General features: G+C 55.0%; 1 protein-coding gene across 13 annotated transcripts in view; it reads right to left on the reverse strand.

Annotated features, from left to right (window-relative positions):
• Positions 1-694: 694 nt before the first annotated feature.
• The window catches only part of RREB1 (ras responsive element binding protein 1), a 187,807-nt gene continuing 170,872 nt past the window's right edge, over positions 695-17,629 (reverse strand). For 12 of the 13 annotated variants that reach the window (XM_059076741.2, XM_067006799.1, XM_059076740.2 and 9 more), the window contains 3 exons: positions 11,366-11,530; positions 5,369-6,184; positions 695-4,049 (listed from right to left, as the gene is read on the reverse strand). In XM_059076741.2, the coding sequence (XP_058932724.1) occupies positions 3,538-4,049; positions 5,369-6,184; positions 11,366-11,530 (1,493 nt within the window). In that variant the 3' untranslated portion in view covers positions 695-3,537. The remainder of the gene's footprint in view (positions 4,050-5,368; positions 6,185-11,365; positions 11,531-17,629) is intronic. The other variant, XM_059076744.2, reaches the window with a different exon arrangement.

Raw genomic sequence — 17,629 nt, forward strand, 5'->3', positions numbered from 1 at the left:
GTATGGGGGGCCCGGAGACCTTAAGGGCCAGAGCAGTGAACTCTTGCCCTGCTGGGCCCCGGCGCTCAGAACCGTAACAGGGTCAACCAGCTGGGAGCATTTTCTGCCATCAGCTCCTCCAGGGCTGCTTTGAGATCCACTCCCAGCTTCGAGCATTCGGGACTTTGCCCTTTTGCTGCCTGCTTTGCGATGGCAGATTCCCCCAAACATGGGTTCTGACCTGCTCTGTCCCCTAGCCCTGGGGTCACCCTCCTTTGCAGGCCACTCCCCTGTCCAGACTAACTCAGGACTCCTCCGAGTTACAGCAGTTCTCCACCCGGGGACAACTCAATCCCGTGTAACCAGGTTGGAGGAGGAGGAAAGACAAAGTGGATCCCGGGAGCCGCTGGCCAGAAACACAGCCCCTGGCGTCAGTGGTCGAGACCAAGGACCGAGCTGCTGCCGCCGCGGCCCCGGCAGAGACCACCCTGCGCGAGCCAAGATGAGGGCACGAGGCAGCTTTTGAGAGATGCCACCTGGGCGACGGCTCTCATGGGTGCCACGTGCGCCAAGCTGGCGGCGAGCAGGCCTGAGGTTCCCCCCGATGGCCGTGGACACCAGTGACCCGTCCCCAGCAGGCTGCGGCCTGGGGGTGGGACAAGCTGACAGGATCACAGCAAATCAGAGGACGGGCCACGTGACCGGCAACCTGCCGTTTTTAAAATATAACATTTATTGCTTAGATGGTTTGATACAGAACAGCTTTTCTTCTCATTTTGAATTTGGAAGTACTATACAACTGAATACAAAGAGGAGCGAAAAGTACCAAAACCAAATTTGTGATTCTCTGTTCATGTGGCATAAACCAGTTTTGTACATAACATGTAGCAGCAGTTTTTAAGTTCCCTTTAGAAAAATATGAATTCTACACATTTATTATTGTTTCCTGTTTAATGCATGGGCTGAAATCACTAGGATCAACTTCCTTCTGGAGGAAAGAGAGGAGCAGAGGGTGGAAAGAAGGGTGAAACTTCCTGAAACCGGCATCCAGCTGTCACGTAGCTTCCCCAGGGCTGGTGGAAAAAACAGCCCTTTGGGTTTTTTTGTTTTGTTTTCACAGCCGGGAGTTTCATGTAGTGATTGAATCTCAGCATCGTGTCCATAAATCAAAGAGAAAAACAAGAGAGAGAAACTTGCACCTCAAAAAACTTTTCAGAAGATCCATATATATATATTTTTTTGTAAAAGCCCTGAGAGAAGGAGAAAGAGAATCAAACAAATGTATAGAAACAAATTAGCTGGACATGCAAACTAAGCTATGATTCACCCAGAGTTTAAACAAATCACAAATTTCACAGTTTAATATTGGGGGAGGGGACAGAACATCAAACAAATGATACATCTCTCAACCTCACTAGTAAAATGTGGCAAGACCTTATCGACTACGAGGGCGCAGACAAGGCTAAATAAAGCTTTCAGTGGATCGTGATCGCGGCGAGCGGCAGCCCCGGCTGTGCTGCCGGCCTGGTTCCCGCCCCGTCCCACCCCAGCGTAGAGTTAAGTCGTGGCTGCTCCCCACAACATTCCGAGCTTTAGTGTGGAGAGCTGCAAAGAGAAACAAAACACAAGCAACCCCCAATAATAACAACAACGAAAATAACAACAACAATCGTCATAAGAAATTCAGGGATGAATGAACTGGTTTTAACTAAGCACACCACGCTTGGTAGGAAGTGATACTGGGTGGGGAAATCATTGGTTCTGATTCGTGCTCACGTAGAGTGAAGAAAACCTTCTGAAACTGGTTCACACATCCCTAGTACAGTTAAAAGTCATATATACCTCCATCTTTTTCCTTTCACATGCAAAGAGATCACTTTTCATCATGTCAAGAACACATATAGCTTCCTCTGAAGCCCGGGTGGTTGGCTTTTGGCGACCAGGAGTTGGTGAGGAAGTGGAGAGGAAGGGGGTCCCTGTGGTGGACACAGGTGTAAGGACAGAGGAGCCCTGGGGGCCAGAAAGGGCAAGGGTCCCGGGAGGGGTGGCACGGGAGGCCTGAGGCTCCGAGGCTGGGGCGCGTCCCAGGCGTCTGGTGGGAGGACAGGATGCTGAGCACAGCCCAACTGCAGTAGGATCTGTTCCGTTTCACTGCTGGCAGCTACAGTAAGGGGGGTCGATTGCCTGCAAACGATGCTCACGCAAGAACATCCCGCCTCTGTGCACCCAGGGGTTCAGGCGATTCGGAAACTAGACACAACACGTTTATCTTCGAGCACCAACCCCAAATCACAGGAAGGTAAACATACACCTATTTTTCCTCTTCAATCTCGCATGTGCAGTTTTATTACCAGTAGTAGTATTTCATTGCTCTGCAAAGGACAGGAGCACAGGCGGGTGAGGCCCGGGCTGGGTTTGGCAGGAAGACCGCGAGGGACAGGTCTTGCTGCCTGGCTTTCCCGGAAGCCCAGGCGCGCGCCTCGCCTCCTCTCCCCTCCCCGGCTGCCCCTCGGCCCCGCGGGCGGGCGGGCGGGAGGACCACACGGCCCCTGCTGGGTTCTGCAGTCACGGAAGAAAGGCTTGTCTAAGTACAGTAGAAGAGCCACCGCCCGGAGAGCCCAGGACAGCTGCGGGCAGACGCTCACACGGGGACCCGGGGGCGGCCCAGGTCTCCCAGGACAAATATTGCCCATTTGTTTCTGCTGACTGCAGAGACCAGCAAACTGATGAACTACAAATAATAATAATAATAATAATAATATTATTAATACATATACCGAAAGGGGGGGATCAGATACATGACACCTACGCATGTTTTCCATCAGTTCAGTTGCCAGGGGAACTCTTCTCTGTCTTGAAACTTGAACAGTAAACGCATATCTAATGCTGAGAGAGTGGAAACATGTACGAGGTCGAAGCTAGAATCTTTCCTGGTTTTGGCTTTTGAACCAAACTGGAAACCTTCATCAACCACATCCTGCAATATATCGAGGACCAAATTACAGCTCCACCATGTAGCAAACAGGAAAAAAAAAAGTCTAGTTGAGAAAAGAGCATCTTATCCACATTTCCTCTGGGAATTTACATGAAATTCACATCACTTTCTTCCAGTTATTGGCCATGGGTATCCAAGGGCAAGTTTTGTTTTTTTTTTTTTCCTTCTGTTTCCAGCTCACAGAACAAATGTTACTATCACAGAATTGCAAAAACAAGTTAACACACACCAAAACAGAAGGTAACGTTAATGCTTAAATGAAAAGGTCCTCTCCAAATAATTCATTAAAATATTTGCTTTGTTTTTTAGGAAGTCATTCTGGGAAAACACAACACCCAAGACGACACCAAAGGGCTGGTAAGTAGTTAAGGCACTCGAGTCGCACGTGCTGCATCTCCGCATGGGTCTGTAAGGCTATGGCACTGATCGAGGCGCCCGCCTCTCCCCCCCCCTCCCCCCCCACCCCAAGAGCTGAAGGGCACTGAGGAAACCTCGGGAAATATAGACTCAGGACATTTTGCTCTGCTGGCTTTCGTCTGTGTGCTGGGGGGCAGGACGGGCTGTCATTCCAGGCCCAGGAGCGAGGCGCTGTCGGCAGCGGCCAAGAGCGGGTGGGCGGGCCTCCTGCCGGGCAGCTCCAGCAGGTCCTGCACGAGGGCTGCCGGGCTCTCCCGCTCAGGGTCACCCGGGGACGCCTGCTCCTTGGGGCTGCCCGCGGCAGCGGCCCTGGGAGCACTCCTGCCGGCCTCAAGCTGGCCGGCACCCGCCGTCCGGCCCGCTGCCCTCTCCTCCCTGCGGCCGGCATCCTTGGGGGCCAGAGCCTCCTTCCGGCTGCGGGTGACGGCCGCGTGGTTGCTGGAGAGCAGGGCCGAGTCCGCCTCGCTCTCCGACACGGGGGTGGCGCCGCTGTGGGCGGACTCGCTCTCGCTGTCGTCCTCGCCTCGCTCCTCCTTGTCGCTGTCCTTCCCGCGGTGCTTGGGGTACCGGGCTTTCTGGTGGACCCGCTGGTGGCGAACCAGGCTGTGCTTCAAGGTGAAGGTTCGCTCGCAGGTCTGGCATTTGTACGGCCTCTCTCCTGGGGGATGGAGAGAGATTCACGGCTGTCAGCAAGGCCACCGGGCACCCACCTCCCGGCTCCGCGAGAGAGAAAGCGAAGGCCCGAGGGGGAGGGTAGGGTGGCGGGGCGGGGCCGGGCCGGGCCTCCCTCCCGCTCACAGGAAACCCTATCTGTCTGAACTGGCAAAATGCGGAGGGAGGAGAGTGGAGGCCCTCACAGCCCTGTCTCCTCGTCCTTCAGCCCAGGCTTCACACACCTGACCCAGGAACCAGAGTCCCAGGAGCGGAACCTCAGGGACAACCAGACCGGCTTGAAAGAACCCCATGGAAGGACAGCAGTGGCGTCCTTCCCAGGGCCGGGCACCATCGCCAGGGACCCTGCAGGGCGGCACGTCCCAAGTCAAAGCTGCAGATAGGCTGTGTTCTGACTCAGAGCAGCTGGGGCTTCCCCCCTCGCTTGCAAACACGGAGCTGAGAGCAGCTGAGAGCACCACCTGCCAGTAGCCCGAGAATCTCTCTCTGCTGGGAGCCAAGCTCCGGTGCCCTCAAGTCCCAGCACAGGGCCGTGGGTGTGTGGGCGGGGCACGTGTGCACCTTGGCCGCTGAGAGGAGAGGGAAGCTGAAACCAAGACACAGGGGAGCTTTTCTGATTGGTGGGGGGAAGAATCGTTTGTATCTTCTGGCTTCACGAGGACATCCAGGCGGCCTTTCTACCAAAACAACAGCCGCTGCTTTGGGGTTTGCAGCCTCAAGTCCAGAGGCGGTGGGTTCCAGGAGGTGCAAGGACGTGCCCAGGCAGCAGCCAGGTGACCGCCCCACTCAGCCCCATCAGCCCCGCTGCTGCAGAGCCAAGAACAGACAAGGTTCTCGCTGCACGGCCGACCTAACAGCTGCTGGCTGACGACGAATCCCGGGTGCCTCCCCACAGAGGCCCCGGGCCGCGAGCCCCACGGAGCCCCTCTGCACCACCTGCTCCGCCGGCCACACCCCCAGCCCCCCCGGGCCAAACCCACATTCTTCTAGATGCTTCTGCCAGACAGGGCAGCCATCATCCCCATTCTAGACACAGGACGACGGAGGCTCAGAGGACTAAGAGGCCGATCAAAACGCGCTGGCAAACACCACTCCGCCGTCCACTGCACCAGCCTGTGCCCTCCGAGTGCTAAGAGCTGGACAAGCCCTTAGCATTCCTAGCTCAGCCGGGCTCTCTCCCCGCTCGGCAAGGGCGCCCTGCTGCCCACGGTGGCTGGAGGACGGGAACCTGGCCGGCTCGCCGCCCCCCTCGCCCCCCGCCCCGCAACCTCCGCCCGCAGCCCGCCCCCGCCCCCGCCCCCTCACCTGTGTGTGACCTCATGTGCCGGGTCAGGTCCTGCAGGGACCAGAACCTCTTGCTGCACACACTGCACACCTTCTTCCTCTTGTCCGCCTTGCTGGCCGCACTCCTGGCGGAGTCTGTCTTTGGCTTCTTGTCGTCCTCACTCTTCTCCGAGGGCTTCTTCTCGGCCAGGCCCTCCCCATCCCCGTCCGAGGGGCCCTCGGCCTCCTCGCTCTGCTTCTCTGCGGGGGCTTCGGACGCAACCTCCGCCTGGGCTGGGGGCTCGGTGGCCGGGGGCTCGGCGGGCCTCTGCGGCAGCTCGGGGGCAGTGGGCGGTGGCCCTTCGGGCTCCCGGTGGGCCGCGCTCCTGTCCCCGGGCTCCTCGCGGCCGTGGGCCTTGCGGTGGCGGTTGAGGGTCCCGAGGAACTTGAAGCTCTTGCCGCAGACGTGGCAGGCGTGGCGGGCGTGCCTGTGGTCCTGCGCGGCCGGGTCCCCGCCGCCCCCCGCGCCAGCCTCGCCCTCGGCCAGCTTGAAGCCCATCAGCTTGCTGGCGAGGTTGAGGTCCAGGCTCTTGTTGCTGACCGTGTCCTCCTCGGGGCTGTCTGCGTCCTCGTCCCACTCCTCCTCCGCGCGCTCCTCCTCGGCCTCCGCGTCCTCCTCGGCGCCCCTCTCCTCCCCGGCCGACGGCGTGGCTGCCGCCGGCTCCGCCTCCTCCGCCGGCGACTCTTCCGGGACCTGGCTGGGCTCGGCGGCTCCTTCCGCTGTCGGCGGCTCCCTCTCCCGGGAGGTGAGGTCCAGCACTTCGCCTCCCGCCGATGCCTCAGCGTCCGACTGGCTGTCTGCGGAGCAAGCACGGGGCAGGCTGAGACCCGGGCCACCAGACACGCCCCTTCCGAGGGCTCGCTCGTGACCCACCCCCCGGGGCCTGTCGCCCAACCCCCGCCAGGACTTCTCTCACCCAAATCCCCCTCACCCCTTACGTCCCTCAAGGGCCAAGACGAATCTGGGGGGGTTAACTTTAAAAGGCGGAAGGAGCAGCCGCACACGGGCGCACACAGGCTGGGCTCAAAGGGGAGCTGCGCCCGCAGCTCCCGGCCTCCCTGACCCCGTACGCCGAGCCAGCCCCCTCCACGGGCACACACAGGATGCTCGGGGCCCCCAGGGGCAGCCAGACAGAGCGACGGCGAGAGAGGACAGCTGGCACATTCCAGAGACTCGCAGCATGAGGGAGGTTGAGGAAGCTGAGCCGTAGAAGTTATTTTCCAGTGCAAAGAGGTTGTGTACACATGCAGCCTACACAAGCCCGCCCCCCAAACACGGTATCTGGGAGCACCTCACAGGAAGTGGCCCAAAGTGAGTATTCTGTGTATGTGGTACACATGCTCCCGCCTGACGGCTGGTTCCCAGCAGAGGTCCCAGGCAACAGGAGACGCGTGCACATCTGCATGCACACCTGCAGGCCCCCCTAGCAGCTGTCAGGACCCCATGTAGGGAGCGGAAACATTTCCTGTCTCTCAGGTGGTTCCTACCTGCCCAGTCTCCACAGCAAAACCAGGTGTGGACAGGCCACCAGTGTCTATCAGCCTTCTTAAGGGCTGGCCTGGTGGTGACAGGATCGACACCAAAGAGATGACGGTATTTATCAAAAGCACCATCTCCTCTCTATTCTGGTTGAACCAAGTCTTAGCCAGTATTTTATCATGTGCTATGATAGTGAAGCTAAAGCTTGCTGAGCCCGACTATTGACTACAGGTGCAACGGCCAAGGGACGACTGTGGCATCAGGCTGATAAAACTCGTTATCTCATGGCACATACGTGACATGCACCTCCCTCGTCATGCCAGGCCTCCGATCACAAGTTCACACGTCTAACCTGAAGTCTCACCTGACGAGAGCAGACCACCGCCACACCGACCCAGGCCCGTGGCTCTGAGTCGCAGGCTCCGCGCCTCGCCACCAAGGCAGCCCTGGGCCGGGGGCGAAGGAGCTGCACCAGCCCTGCCGTGGCCACGCTGCCTGGGGCTCTCCGCTCACCTAGAGCAGTCTACGCGGCTCTCCCATTTCACTTCTCTTCACTGGTTTTATTCTGACTACTTTTTTGGCAACCACTGTTTGAGTATCTTAAAAGGTTTCAGAAGGATACAAGTAATTGTGGGGTGAATATAAAATTTCTGAATGAAATTTTGGCAATTTAAATGATTTCTGACAATTATCCAAAAGACGAAAGAAGATGACCCCTGAGACATGCACACCAACATCGAGGCCATATTCCAGGGGAAAAACCAGCTGCTCATTTTCTTGAATCACGCAAATGGAGAGCACCTATTAAATGGCTTTTGGTATAAACTCCACAAAAAAAAAAAAAAAAATTACAGAATGCTTGGTTTCCTATTTGTTGGTTCCGTTGGTACTTACATTAAAGAAAAAAAAAAACGGCGAGGGGAGGGTTGATCTCTGGTTACTCCCTATTTGTCCCAGTATATTCTAGACTGTTTCACTTAATTATTAATTTTTTTCCACCAAAGAGCATGGATTATTTAAAATTTCAACTGTAGTAGGATATATTTAAGATGATAAACTTTGGGGGGGGGGAAATTCACAGTGAATTCTGAAATCAAACCCAAGTAAAAATACTATAATAATACGCTAAGATCAGATCGTTTTGACTCCTGGGCCCTCCTCCCTAAGTGTGGATAATGGAGAGCTCACCCTAAAGGCAATGGGAGGCCAACTCGCTTCCTCCGAGGAGTGGAGAGGACTTGCTGCGTTCTACCCAACGTCCACTAGGGAGCGTGTTTTAGCAGGGCAGCCGGTGCCCTTCAAGTTCCCAGCAGCACCAAGGGCTCTTCTCAGCAATTCTTGGGAACAATGCACTTAGACCCCTCAGTCTCGTGAACACCTGACTTACAGCGCCAGGTCCTATCTTGACCTCGTCCTCCGCAGCCGCTCACCCTTCCGAGTGCGGATGGCGGAGCAATGCGGCTTTAAAAATGTGTTGATTTGGGGACTTCCCTGGCGGTCCGGTGGTTAGGACTCTGCGCTTCCACTGCAGGGGGCCTGGGTTCTAAGATCCCGCAAGCTGTGAGGTGCAGCCAAAAACAGAAAAGAAAAAGGGGAGGGGAGGGCGGGGGAAGAAAAATGCGTTGATTTTCTGTCCCTGTCAGCCTGTCCCTCATTCGTGATGCTAATCTAAGAAAACTGCTAGAGGAAGCAGACAGAATCTGAAGGCACTAGTAGATAAGAAGCCCAAAGCTCCTCCGATGCGATGACTTCCACGTTAGCGCAACAATTAAGTATCTACTGCTTCCTAGAAATTTCACGTCACCCAACTGAGGTGACTACGTACTGACCTCAACGCCTACCTGGCTGGGCAGGCGCACAGCCTCCACTTTATCTAGACCAGTACTCCCCGTGGTGCAGTCCACGCCCGTACGTGGCCTTCTGGGCCGGCAAGGGGGCCACCACTGAGGGACAGTCTTCAAGTGTCCACGCTGGGGAATTAATTCCCTGTCGGTCCAGTGGTTGGGACTCGGCGCGGGTTCAATCCCTGGTTGGGGAAGTAAGAACCCAAAAGCCATGCGGAGAGGCCAAAAAAAAAAAGTCCATGTTTACACTGATTTGAAAAGGCACATGCAGGTGCCCACAAATAGGAAGGCTCCTACAGGCATCATCTGAGGGCAAAGTGGGCCAGGGCACTTCTGCCCACAAGAAAGTGAATCAAAGTTTCAGCCTAGCTTTGAACTATCAATATGTCCCTTTCAGCTAAAACTGCCCCCATCGAGCATCTTCAGCATGCCTTTGGGGGAAAATCTAGGGCGCATTTTCGTGAGAACTTATGTGATCGAAAAAGTCAGACCTACGTTGCAAAACACGTCCTGGGATTTTAAGAAAATGCAACCTAGGCATATAAACATAGAAATCCCTCAAGAACTAACTGCCTTGGTCATTTCCTGCCTTTGTGTTTTTACGGTCTTTCTCCAAAGCCTCACTTTTAACTTCATGGGAGGGAGCCGGAAAGAAACCTTCCCTCCCTCCATCATGCTCACCTGATTTAAAAAAACTCCCCTTGAAATCACTGAAATCCACCTCCCTGACCCTCCTTCTCCCCACCTTACCTCTCAGCCCTCTTTCTCACCACGGATTGTGACCACAATTAAACCAAACCTATATTTTTCTCTTTGCTGGTTTCACGTTACAACTCTCACTGAACTTTCTTTTTCCCAGAGGCTTTGTCCCTTAAAGGAAACCTACACAACCTCCCGGCAGGGTCAGGGCAAGGAGGGCGCCGATGGGACTTGGAAAAACAAAACTCATAACTGCAATTTAGAAAATAAATTCACCCACCATGAGGATGTGGGCTGCACCGAAGCTAAGATATAAGTTCCGATTAGCTTTGCGCCTGCAGGAGCCCTGGTTTTGGTGTTCCTTGATCATACAGATCAAGATGCTGAACCCAAAGTATGCATCCAGCACGTGGCTGTTATACTTTAAGACTTGTCTGCCAGCGCGGGAAACTAAGAGCTCCCCGCGGCCACCTCGACTATCAGCTGCTTTCCCTCCTTTGGGGCCGTGATTGATGGGCTGGGTGGAAAGTGATGTGGCAGCTGACACTCAAACGCTGAGAGGGGTCATCCCAGTGAAGGCGTCGAGCTCCGCCAGCCTCGCCGCCAGTTTCCTGGGGGTTGAACAGCAGATGGCCCAGCAACCTCGGGCTCGAGGGCACCCAAGTCATGGCAAGACTCCATGGGACCTGTACATTTCTCTACTCAAAGATCCTGGCAAGTCACATGGCCCTGGACGCTGGGGGGGGGGGTGGCAAACTGGCCTACACTTTTATATCCTGAGAGGGTCTGGGCACACCACAACCGAGGGCCTGGCCGTTCAAGGGCTCGTTTCCCTGGGCTCTGTGGGAGGCGTGGGGCAACAGCAGAGGCCTCTGCACCAGCTCCTCTTCCTGGAGAGGCTGCCCGTTCACTGCACCCCCTCCCCCGTAACTGGGACAAAGACAAGGGGGCCGGGGCTGGGGTTGAAGCCCGACCCTCCAGTCCACACTCACTCACAGACAACACAGCCCCCAACCCACCCAAGTCTGAGGGAGAGAATTCCGGACACAGTCACAACCCTAGAAAAGCACATTTGGGGGGAATCTCCTCGGATTCAGAAAAGGGGGAAATGTCAAGCTTTCAAGATTTGCCAGACTGAACCCATACCTGCAATAGTTATTCAGCACTGGCCAACCAGCCCTGTGTTTGAGAAACCTGCAGCAGCCGATTTTCTGTTTTATTTGTTTTGGGGGGTGAGGGACACAAAACCCCAGCAGTTGGAGATAATGGAATATATCGAATAGAGGACACGAGTAAATACAGAAGCTGTAAGGGGAAAAAAAGGTGGCAGGAGACGCTCGGGGCAGCTGTTAATTGCTCTATAGGGGCCGGAGGAAGGAAGCACATATCAGCACATGAGAAGAATACCCGGATTCGGGTCAAGCAGAGATGTGATTAAAGAAAGGACATGCAGAGTGCTTTTTCAAACAAGACAAAGTTTTCTTACTTGGAAAAGAGTTATTTAAAAGAAAAGCACCCCACCCAGCCCGGCCCCTCCCTGTTGAGGGTGGAGCATCACTAGTTCCTGCAACACCCTGGCACCCGAGTGGGCCCATCCCTGCTCTGTAGGATGCGGCAGACGCTGGGGTCTGAGAAAACACCACCCGGGTAGTTTCACATCCCTTTTCGACGTGTTCCTGTGCAGAGCTGGTCCGTGCATCCTCCTGCACAGCCCAGCTCCACAGGGCAAAGGGCAGGAACAGGCGTCGGGGGTGGGGAATAAGGTCTTCTCTAGCAGCTCAGAGAAGCAGCCTGGGCCGCTACCGTGGCCCCCATACCCGTCCTGCTGCTGGGATGCCAGCAGGATGCCTCAGGGTCCTGCAGAGAAGGGGAGGCCTCCAGCCGCAACGCGGAGGCCCGCAGCGCGACTTAACGGGCTCCTGCGGCGCCCTCCTCTCCGTCACCTGGAGGCACTACCTGTGCTATCATGGGCTCCAACATCACTCTCTTTTGACTGGGGGATAAGCCCGTTTCTTCTCAGGGAACAGGCGGTAACTCCGTGTTTGCGCAACTGGTGGCGTTCACAGTTAGATTTGGTGGAAAAGAAGGCACCGCATTTTTGACAAGGGAAGGGTTTCTGACCTGAAGCGGGAAAAAAAATATATGTTTATCTGGCTTTCTACTGCAATGAAAAAGAAAAATTGCTTTCCATTCATTCTCTTGGGATCATTGGCATCATGTCCACCCTCCCCACCGAACCCCTTTCTTTTAAGAAAATAAACAAAATACATTAAAAACAATCACAAAACACTGAGAACAGCAGCAACTCAAATGATCACCTTCCCTCATCCTGAGTGGGATGAAAGATTTGTCTTCAAAACACTGCAAGTTAACAATGAACCCAAGATGCATACCTGACGTAAAGCAACAGCACTACGATGACAACTCTTACATGGTAACTGCAGCAGAGGCGAGTGAAGGGCCGTGAGCACAGCAGGAGAATACCTACTCCACCACAGAGAGGACGCCTGTGATGCTTCTAGCCTGGCAGGTACCGCGGACGTGGGGGGGCGGATGGGATGAGAGGCAACGCCCGGGACCTCCGGGAGGAATCCCGAACCCTCTGGATGTCTCTGGGGTGCGGCCTCCCACCTGGACCGGAAGTGCTGAGTTCTGACTTCCCGGGATGCCTCCTGTCTGACCTCTGCCCATGGTCACTGTGGTCCTAGCTGGCAAGACAGGGGAGGTCGGCTTGGTGCACGGAGGTTCCCTGTCCCCCTTGCTCTAAGCTCTTGCTGGTGGTGGATCGGTGACCAAGGTCCCGAGTCTGACCAGAGCCGCGTGCTCCACTCAGCAGCCCGCGTGTGACGCTGAGTCACTGAGTGGCCCCTGACCCCACCGGCCCCACAAGTGGGCCAGCGTGCCTGTGCCTCCCCGGCAGTTATCTGCTTCGACCGGCCTCTCCCCTTCTTGCATTTCGATTCCTTTTGCAGGCTCCTCAGCACCTGGTCCCGTGTCTGCATGGACAGACAAGGGGGCAAAGCCAGGGCAGACCACGAGGACAAAGAGAAGGAAAGAGGAGGGACCAGGGAAGGGAGTGGGCGGGCACCAGGACAGAGGAGGTGTGGTTATCAGCTACTGCATCACCGGATTCTTCTGTGTCCCCCCCCCCCCCCGTGCCACATTCTAAGGTCCCGGTTTCTGGTTTTACAGGGAAGAGGTTTCGTGCACCAACAAACAGGACTCCTAGAGCTGCAGCCAGCACGGCTGTCTCATAACCCCAGGGCTGCCACGATCACACACACATCAAGACACGAGAGGCAAGTCAATCAGCGCAGTTCCCTGGAAACACTGAGGGGTCGGGGGGGTGGGGGGGGCTGAGCTTCAGCCTTCCATTCAGCTTTAGACGAGCGTTAACGGAGCCCAGAACCAGCGCAGGCTCACAAGTCCAGGCACCCAGGGGATGAGCAGCGTGGGCCTGGAGCCCAGAGATCTCGGGACAGGAAGGACTGTCACTGCCAGCCGCGCGGCTCCGGGGTGCCGTCCGCACGGAGCGCACCGCGTATGACCCCGAACCCCCACACTCCAAGTAGGAGCGTCAGCAGTAACCACAGAAAGGGGACATCCACTTCCGCCTGAGCCATGGTTCCAAATCACTGGTAGAGGTTTTTAAGAACACAGATGCCCAGAGCCATCAAAGACCACGGACTTAGAAGCCTGGGAAGGTGGAATCAGACAGAGACCGGACCCGTGCACCTCTAAGGAGCTCCACTTGGGCCTGAGAGGATGAACTGGAGAATCCGACTGCTTCACAAAGCTTGTAGGTGTTTTGTGTTAAATTTATAAAAATGCTTACAGTAAAAAAAAAAAAAAAAAAAATCACGCTTTTTGCGTGAAGATTAGTTGTAAAGTATTTTAATGTTTTTTTTTTGTGCACCCTTCTCGCTTTTCACTAAAAGTTGAACGTGTTTAATAATTATTCAAGCTGTGTTAAGTAAGAAGAAAACACTTTTCCTTTAACATTTTATTGTCAAAAGGCAACATCACAGCTTCCCTGAGTCAGGCCAGTTTGAAAAACAAGAGAACCAGGCTCGAGAAGAAAACAAATCAGAAGCTGTGACTGTGAACTGTGATCTGGTTCTTGATTTCAAATAAAGCAGCTAGTTTTTCTTGCTTCTTCCTCTTACATGATTTACTCTGTAATTTTCACACTGGTAAATGCTTCACTTTTACAGCTGGTTTGAATAGCCAGGCTGATGTCCCATGATGATGAGGAGTCGTGTTAAGGTTAAATGTAGAAAACGATGCAACGACCCGAAAGTACGGTATCCAGTTAGGAAGATTACCAAAGTGACAACTGACAGGAGTCTTTAAAAGTTCCCATTTCACTGCGTAAGTGGCACATTTTATTCAGCAGCGTGCGCTCCAGACTGCGTGGACAGAGGAGAACAAGAGCGCTTTTACCATCTGATGATCATACAGGTTTCAGAAAAACCCTGCTGACTTGTAATCTATGTGGAAAGTCTACAATGATTTTACTCATCTGGTAGCAGCCACCGAAGACTGTTTCAGCAGGGGTGTTTCTAAACGCACCTGTAAGCACAAGGGGCTACCTCTGCACCAAAGGCCCATGACGTCCTTCCACCCCACCCCGTGATGTCAGCCAGCAGTTTTCACTCTCACAGAACAGTCAAGAAACGAAGAAAGAAATTCTTCAGGCGACGACGCCGTCTGGCAGGCACTGGGCAGGAAGGAATAAAGGATGAACAACCAGAGCAAGTCCGACGCCCCAGCCTAACACCCTCAGACGCCTCTCCGCCTCTCCGTACCGCCCCCCCCCCCCCCGCCCCTGCCCGGGGCACAGGCCTCTCTCTCTCTGTCTGTCTGTCTTTCTTTCAGGATTTGGCAGACACAGGGCTGGCCACGTAAACGCTTTCAGAGCTGCCCCTTAAGAGGGCTGGAAGCAGCTAGACACGGCCAGTGTCAGAAGTGCTTCCACACTGAGGTGTGTGCATCTCACTGGTCTCAGCTCCGCCGCCGGTTGCCTGTGAACAGCAGGTGGGAGAGGTGGGTGCGGAGGGCCCCAGGCTGGCAAAAAAGGGTAGCGAAGCCAACCATGAGAGAGTGAGCAAGGCAGGGGGCCAGGGATGTCAGAGCGGGAGGGCACCGACCCCTCCATTCCACGAGGAGGAAGATGAGGAAGGGGCTGAAGTGGACCGTTTTCTGGCACTCTCTCCTCTACTTGTGGCCTCAAAACACACGGGGCGCTCACGAGGGGGAAAGGCAGCAAGAGTGAGCTGTCTTCTCCTAAAGAGGCAGCACTGTTCAGGTTGAGAAGGGAAGGAGCCAGGACGGTCCTCCTCAACAGGACGCCGTGGGCTAGTAGAGGAGGGGAAGGAGGAAACTCAGCTGTGTGTGGAGATCACGCCAGGATCTCACGAAGGACGCCAGCAGACGCCAGCTTCCTCCTAAGACGCGATTCCTAGAACCTGAGCCACGCAGAGAAAGGGCTGAAACCACGTGCCCCTTGCCTGAGCAACAGTGAACCCCCAGCTGGACACTTAACACCTGGGCTACTTCATGCTGCCCACTTGGGGGGCGGGGTGCGCTGGAAACATGTCTGTGAGACCATGTATAGATGCTAGAATTCTCTGCATTCGCCGAGAGGCTGGGAAAAGGCCGACTCTCAAGACGCACAGTTTGCTTCAATCCAGCTTAAGACTGGACACCACTCAAAAGCTTCTGGCTGGAATGCAGCTAGAGTTTAATACTACCACCCCGGCCCCCCAAGCCTCTTCCCTGTGTAACGAGGTTTTACAGGGTCATTCCAGAGTCCATGTTTAGCTTCTGTTACATGTGAGCCTCAGTCTAATTTCAGCACTGCGGAGGGAGCACCTCATAGGAAGCCAAGAGCCGGGCGCTTGGAGATCCCACAGCAGAGCCGTTTACCAGGAAAACCTCGGTGTGCAGGAAGGGTGGGCGGGTCACATGATTTCTCAGGCTCCGTCCAGCTCCAGCTCTGTATCAGGCGTAGCCGAGGGCTGTATAAACTTACTAGATGGAGCTATGCTGAGATTGCTGCTGGCAGCTGAGGCTGTGGAAGAGCAAAGGAAGGTGACGGAGCCCCATGGGCGCCAGCCTTCGTCCAGGTCTAAGCGTGTGGGTAGCACCGTCCCACGGCCACAAGGTCTCCGGTCAGCAGCTCGTGGTCCACAGCCGTGTTCCACCTTGTCTCAAACCACCTCCCAATCTTCTACGTTGGCACGTGTCAGGATACAGGGGGCCAGAAGAGGCACACCCCCTGCATCCTCAGACGGAACCTGACCCTGGCTCCCACCCCAGCACTACTGCGCGTCCCCCGAAGGCCTGCAGGCAAGTTACTCAAGCCTCCCTAACCCTCAATTTCGTCATGGCAAGATGGGGACGACACGGCCCTCGTGGCCTGGTCACCAACACTAGCTCTGGAAGGGCTCTCTACCCGCCCGAATGCGCCCCTCAAGAGAAAAAGCCCGCGACCCCACGGCAGGAACACAGGATGCGAGGGACGGGGTGGAAGCAGACACGGCCGCCAGGGGACAGTGACTGTGGGGGGAGAAGCGGCAGAACGTGCTCACACCTACACCTGCCCCCGCCCCCCCCGCCCGTCCCCGTCTCAGACTAACTCCCATCTCCTCTGCTCCGTTCCAACACCACCAAATTTTAAACCAACGAGGACGCTTCGGCGTTCAAAAGGAGCTTGTACCAGGCACCTGCAAAGACATGGCGCGACCCTTGAGAGGAAGTACCGGCTGCCCAGTCCTCTCAGGGAGACCGCTGGCGTGCAGGGAAGAGAACAGAGCGCCCGAGAACCAGTGGTCCCCGCCAAGCACAGGGCTCCCGGCTGGAGCAGGAGGTGGGGAGGCGGTGCCGGCAGGGGAGAGCGCTCCTCATCACACCCAGACCATCTGCTCGCTCAAAAGCGGTAGCGGGAATACTCACTTCTCCAGAGACTCTGCAGGAGACCAAGAGGCGCCACCCAAAAAGGGCGGCAAGAGAGACTGCTGTGCGGGGTACCTTCTCTCTAAGAAGCATCTTCTTTCTGAACTGCTTTCCTCCTTAGAACTGTTCCCTTACTTTGTCAGGCTTAAATGATTTCAAATGGAGAGAAAATGACAGCCTGAAAATGCAGCAGAGACTCTACAAATCTAGGAATTCTGGTTCCTGTTAAATGAGTCCTCCGTGGACAGACACTCCTAACTGACGTCTGGGTTTGAGGCCCCACCACACCGGAAAGAGACGCCGTGCCCACGTGGCAGCCAGCCTCAGAGAGACCCTGCAGCGCACCCTCCCCTGCCCGTCTCTCCTGCCCAGGACAGCTCTGCCATCCCCTCCCAATGTCCCAACTTGTTAGGAGAAACCACCTTCCACGGAGGATCCACCCTGCGTGAAGCCTTTCCACCTGGATACAGAGCGTGGCTCCCACCCAGCCCCCACCATCTTCCCCTCTCCACACCGTCATGAGCCTCTGCGCTACCTGGGGTTGCCAGATTTAACAACTAAAAATACAGGACGCCCAGTTAAATCTGAATTTCAGATACACAACAAATAAATTTTTAGTATATCCCAAATAGTGCGTGGACGATATTTATACTAAAAATTATTTGTTGCTTATTTGAAAGTCAAAATTTAACTGGCATCCTGTATTTTATCGGGCAATCCTGTACCATACGATTCTTTATTCTGTTTTAGGTCCTATCAATTAATATTTGGGTGGTGATCTCCAAAAGGTTAAGGATCTCACCCAATCTCTCCTTAGTTCAAAGATGTACATTTTGAATACTCAGCTTGAATATTCAGTAACTCATAATTAAGATGACTTTAAGATGACCTTAAGTTGTAGAGTCATCTGACTACTAACTACCTGGTATAAAATTATTTAAAGTGCATTTCTTATCTCAAACTTCTCTTTAAAAATCAATACACGATTGGGCTTCCCTGGTGGCGCAGTGGTTGAGAGTCCGCCCGCCGATGCAGGGGACACGGGTTCGTGCCCCGGTCCGGGAGGATCCCACGTGCCGCGGAGCGGCTGGGCCCGTGAGCCGTGGCCGCTGCGCCTGCGCGTCCGGAGCCTGTGCTCCGCAACGGGAGAGGCCACAGCAGTGAGAGGCCCGCGTACCGCCAAAAAAAAAAAAAAAAAAAAAAAAAAAACCACAAAAATATTTGAAAAATACTTTTGGGATATCTTTTTGGCAACCTAAGTCT

Source organism: Kogia breviceps, chromosome 10, assembly GCF_026419965.1.
Source record: "Kogia breviceps isolate mKogBre1 chromosome 10, mKogBre1 haplotype 1, whole genome shotgun sequence".
Taxonomy (NCBI): Eukaryota; Metazoa; Chordata; class Mammalia; order Artiodactyla; family Physeteridae; genus Kogia; species Kogia breviceps.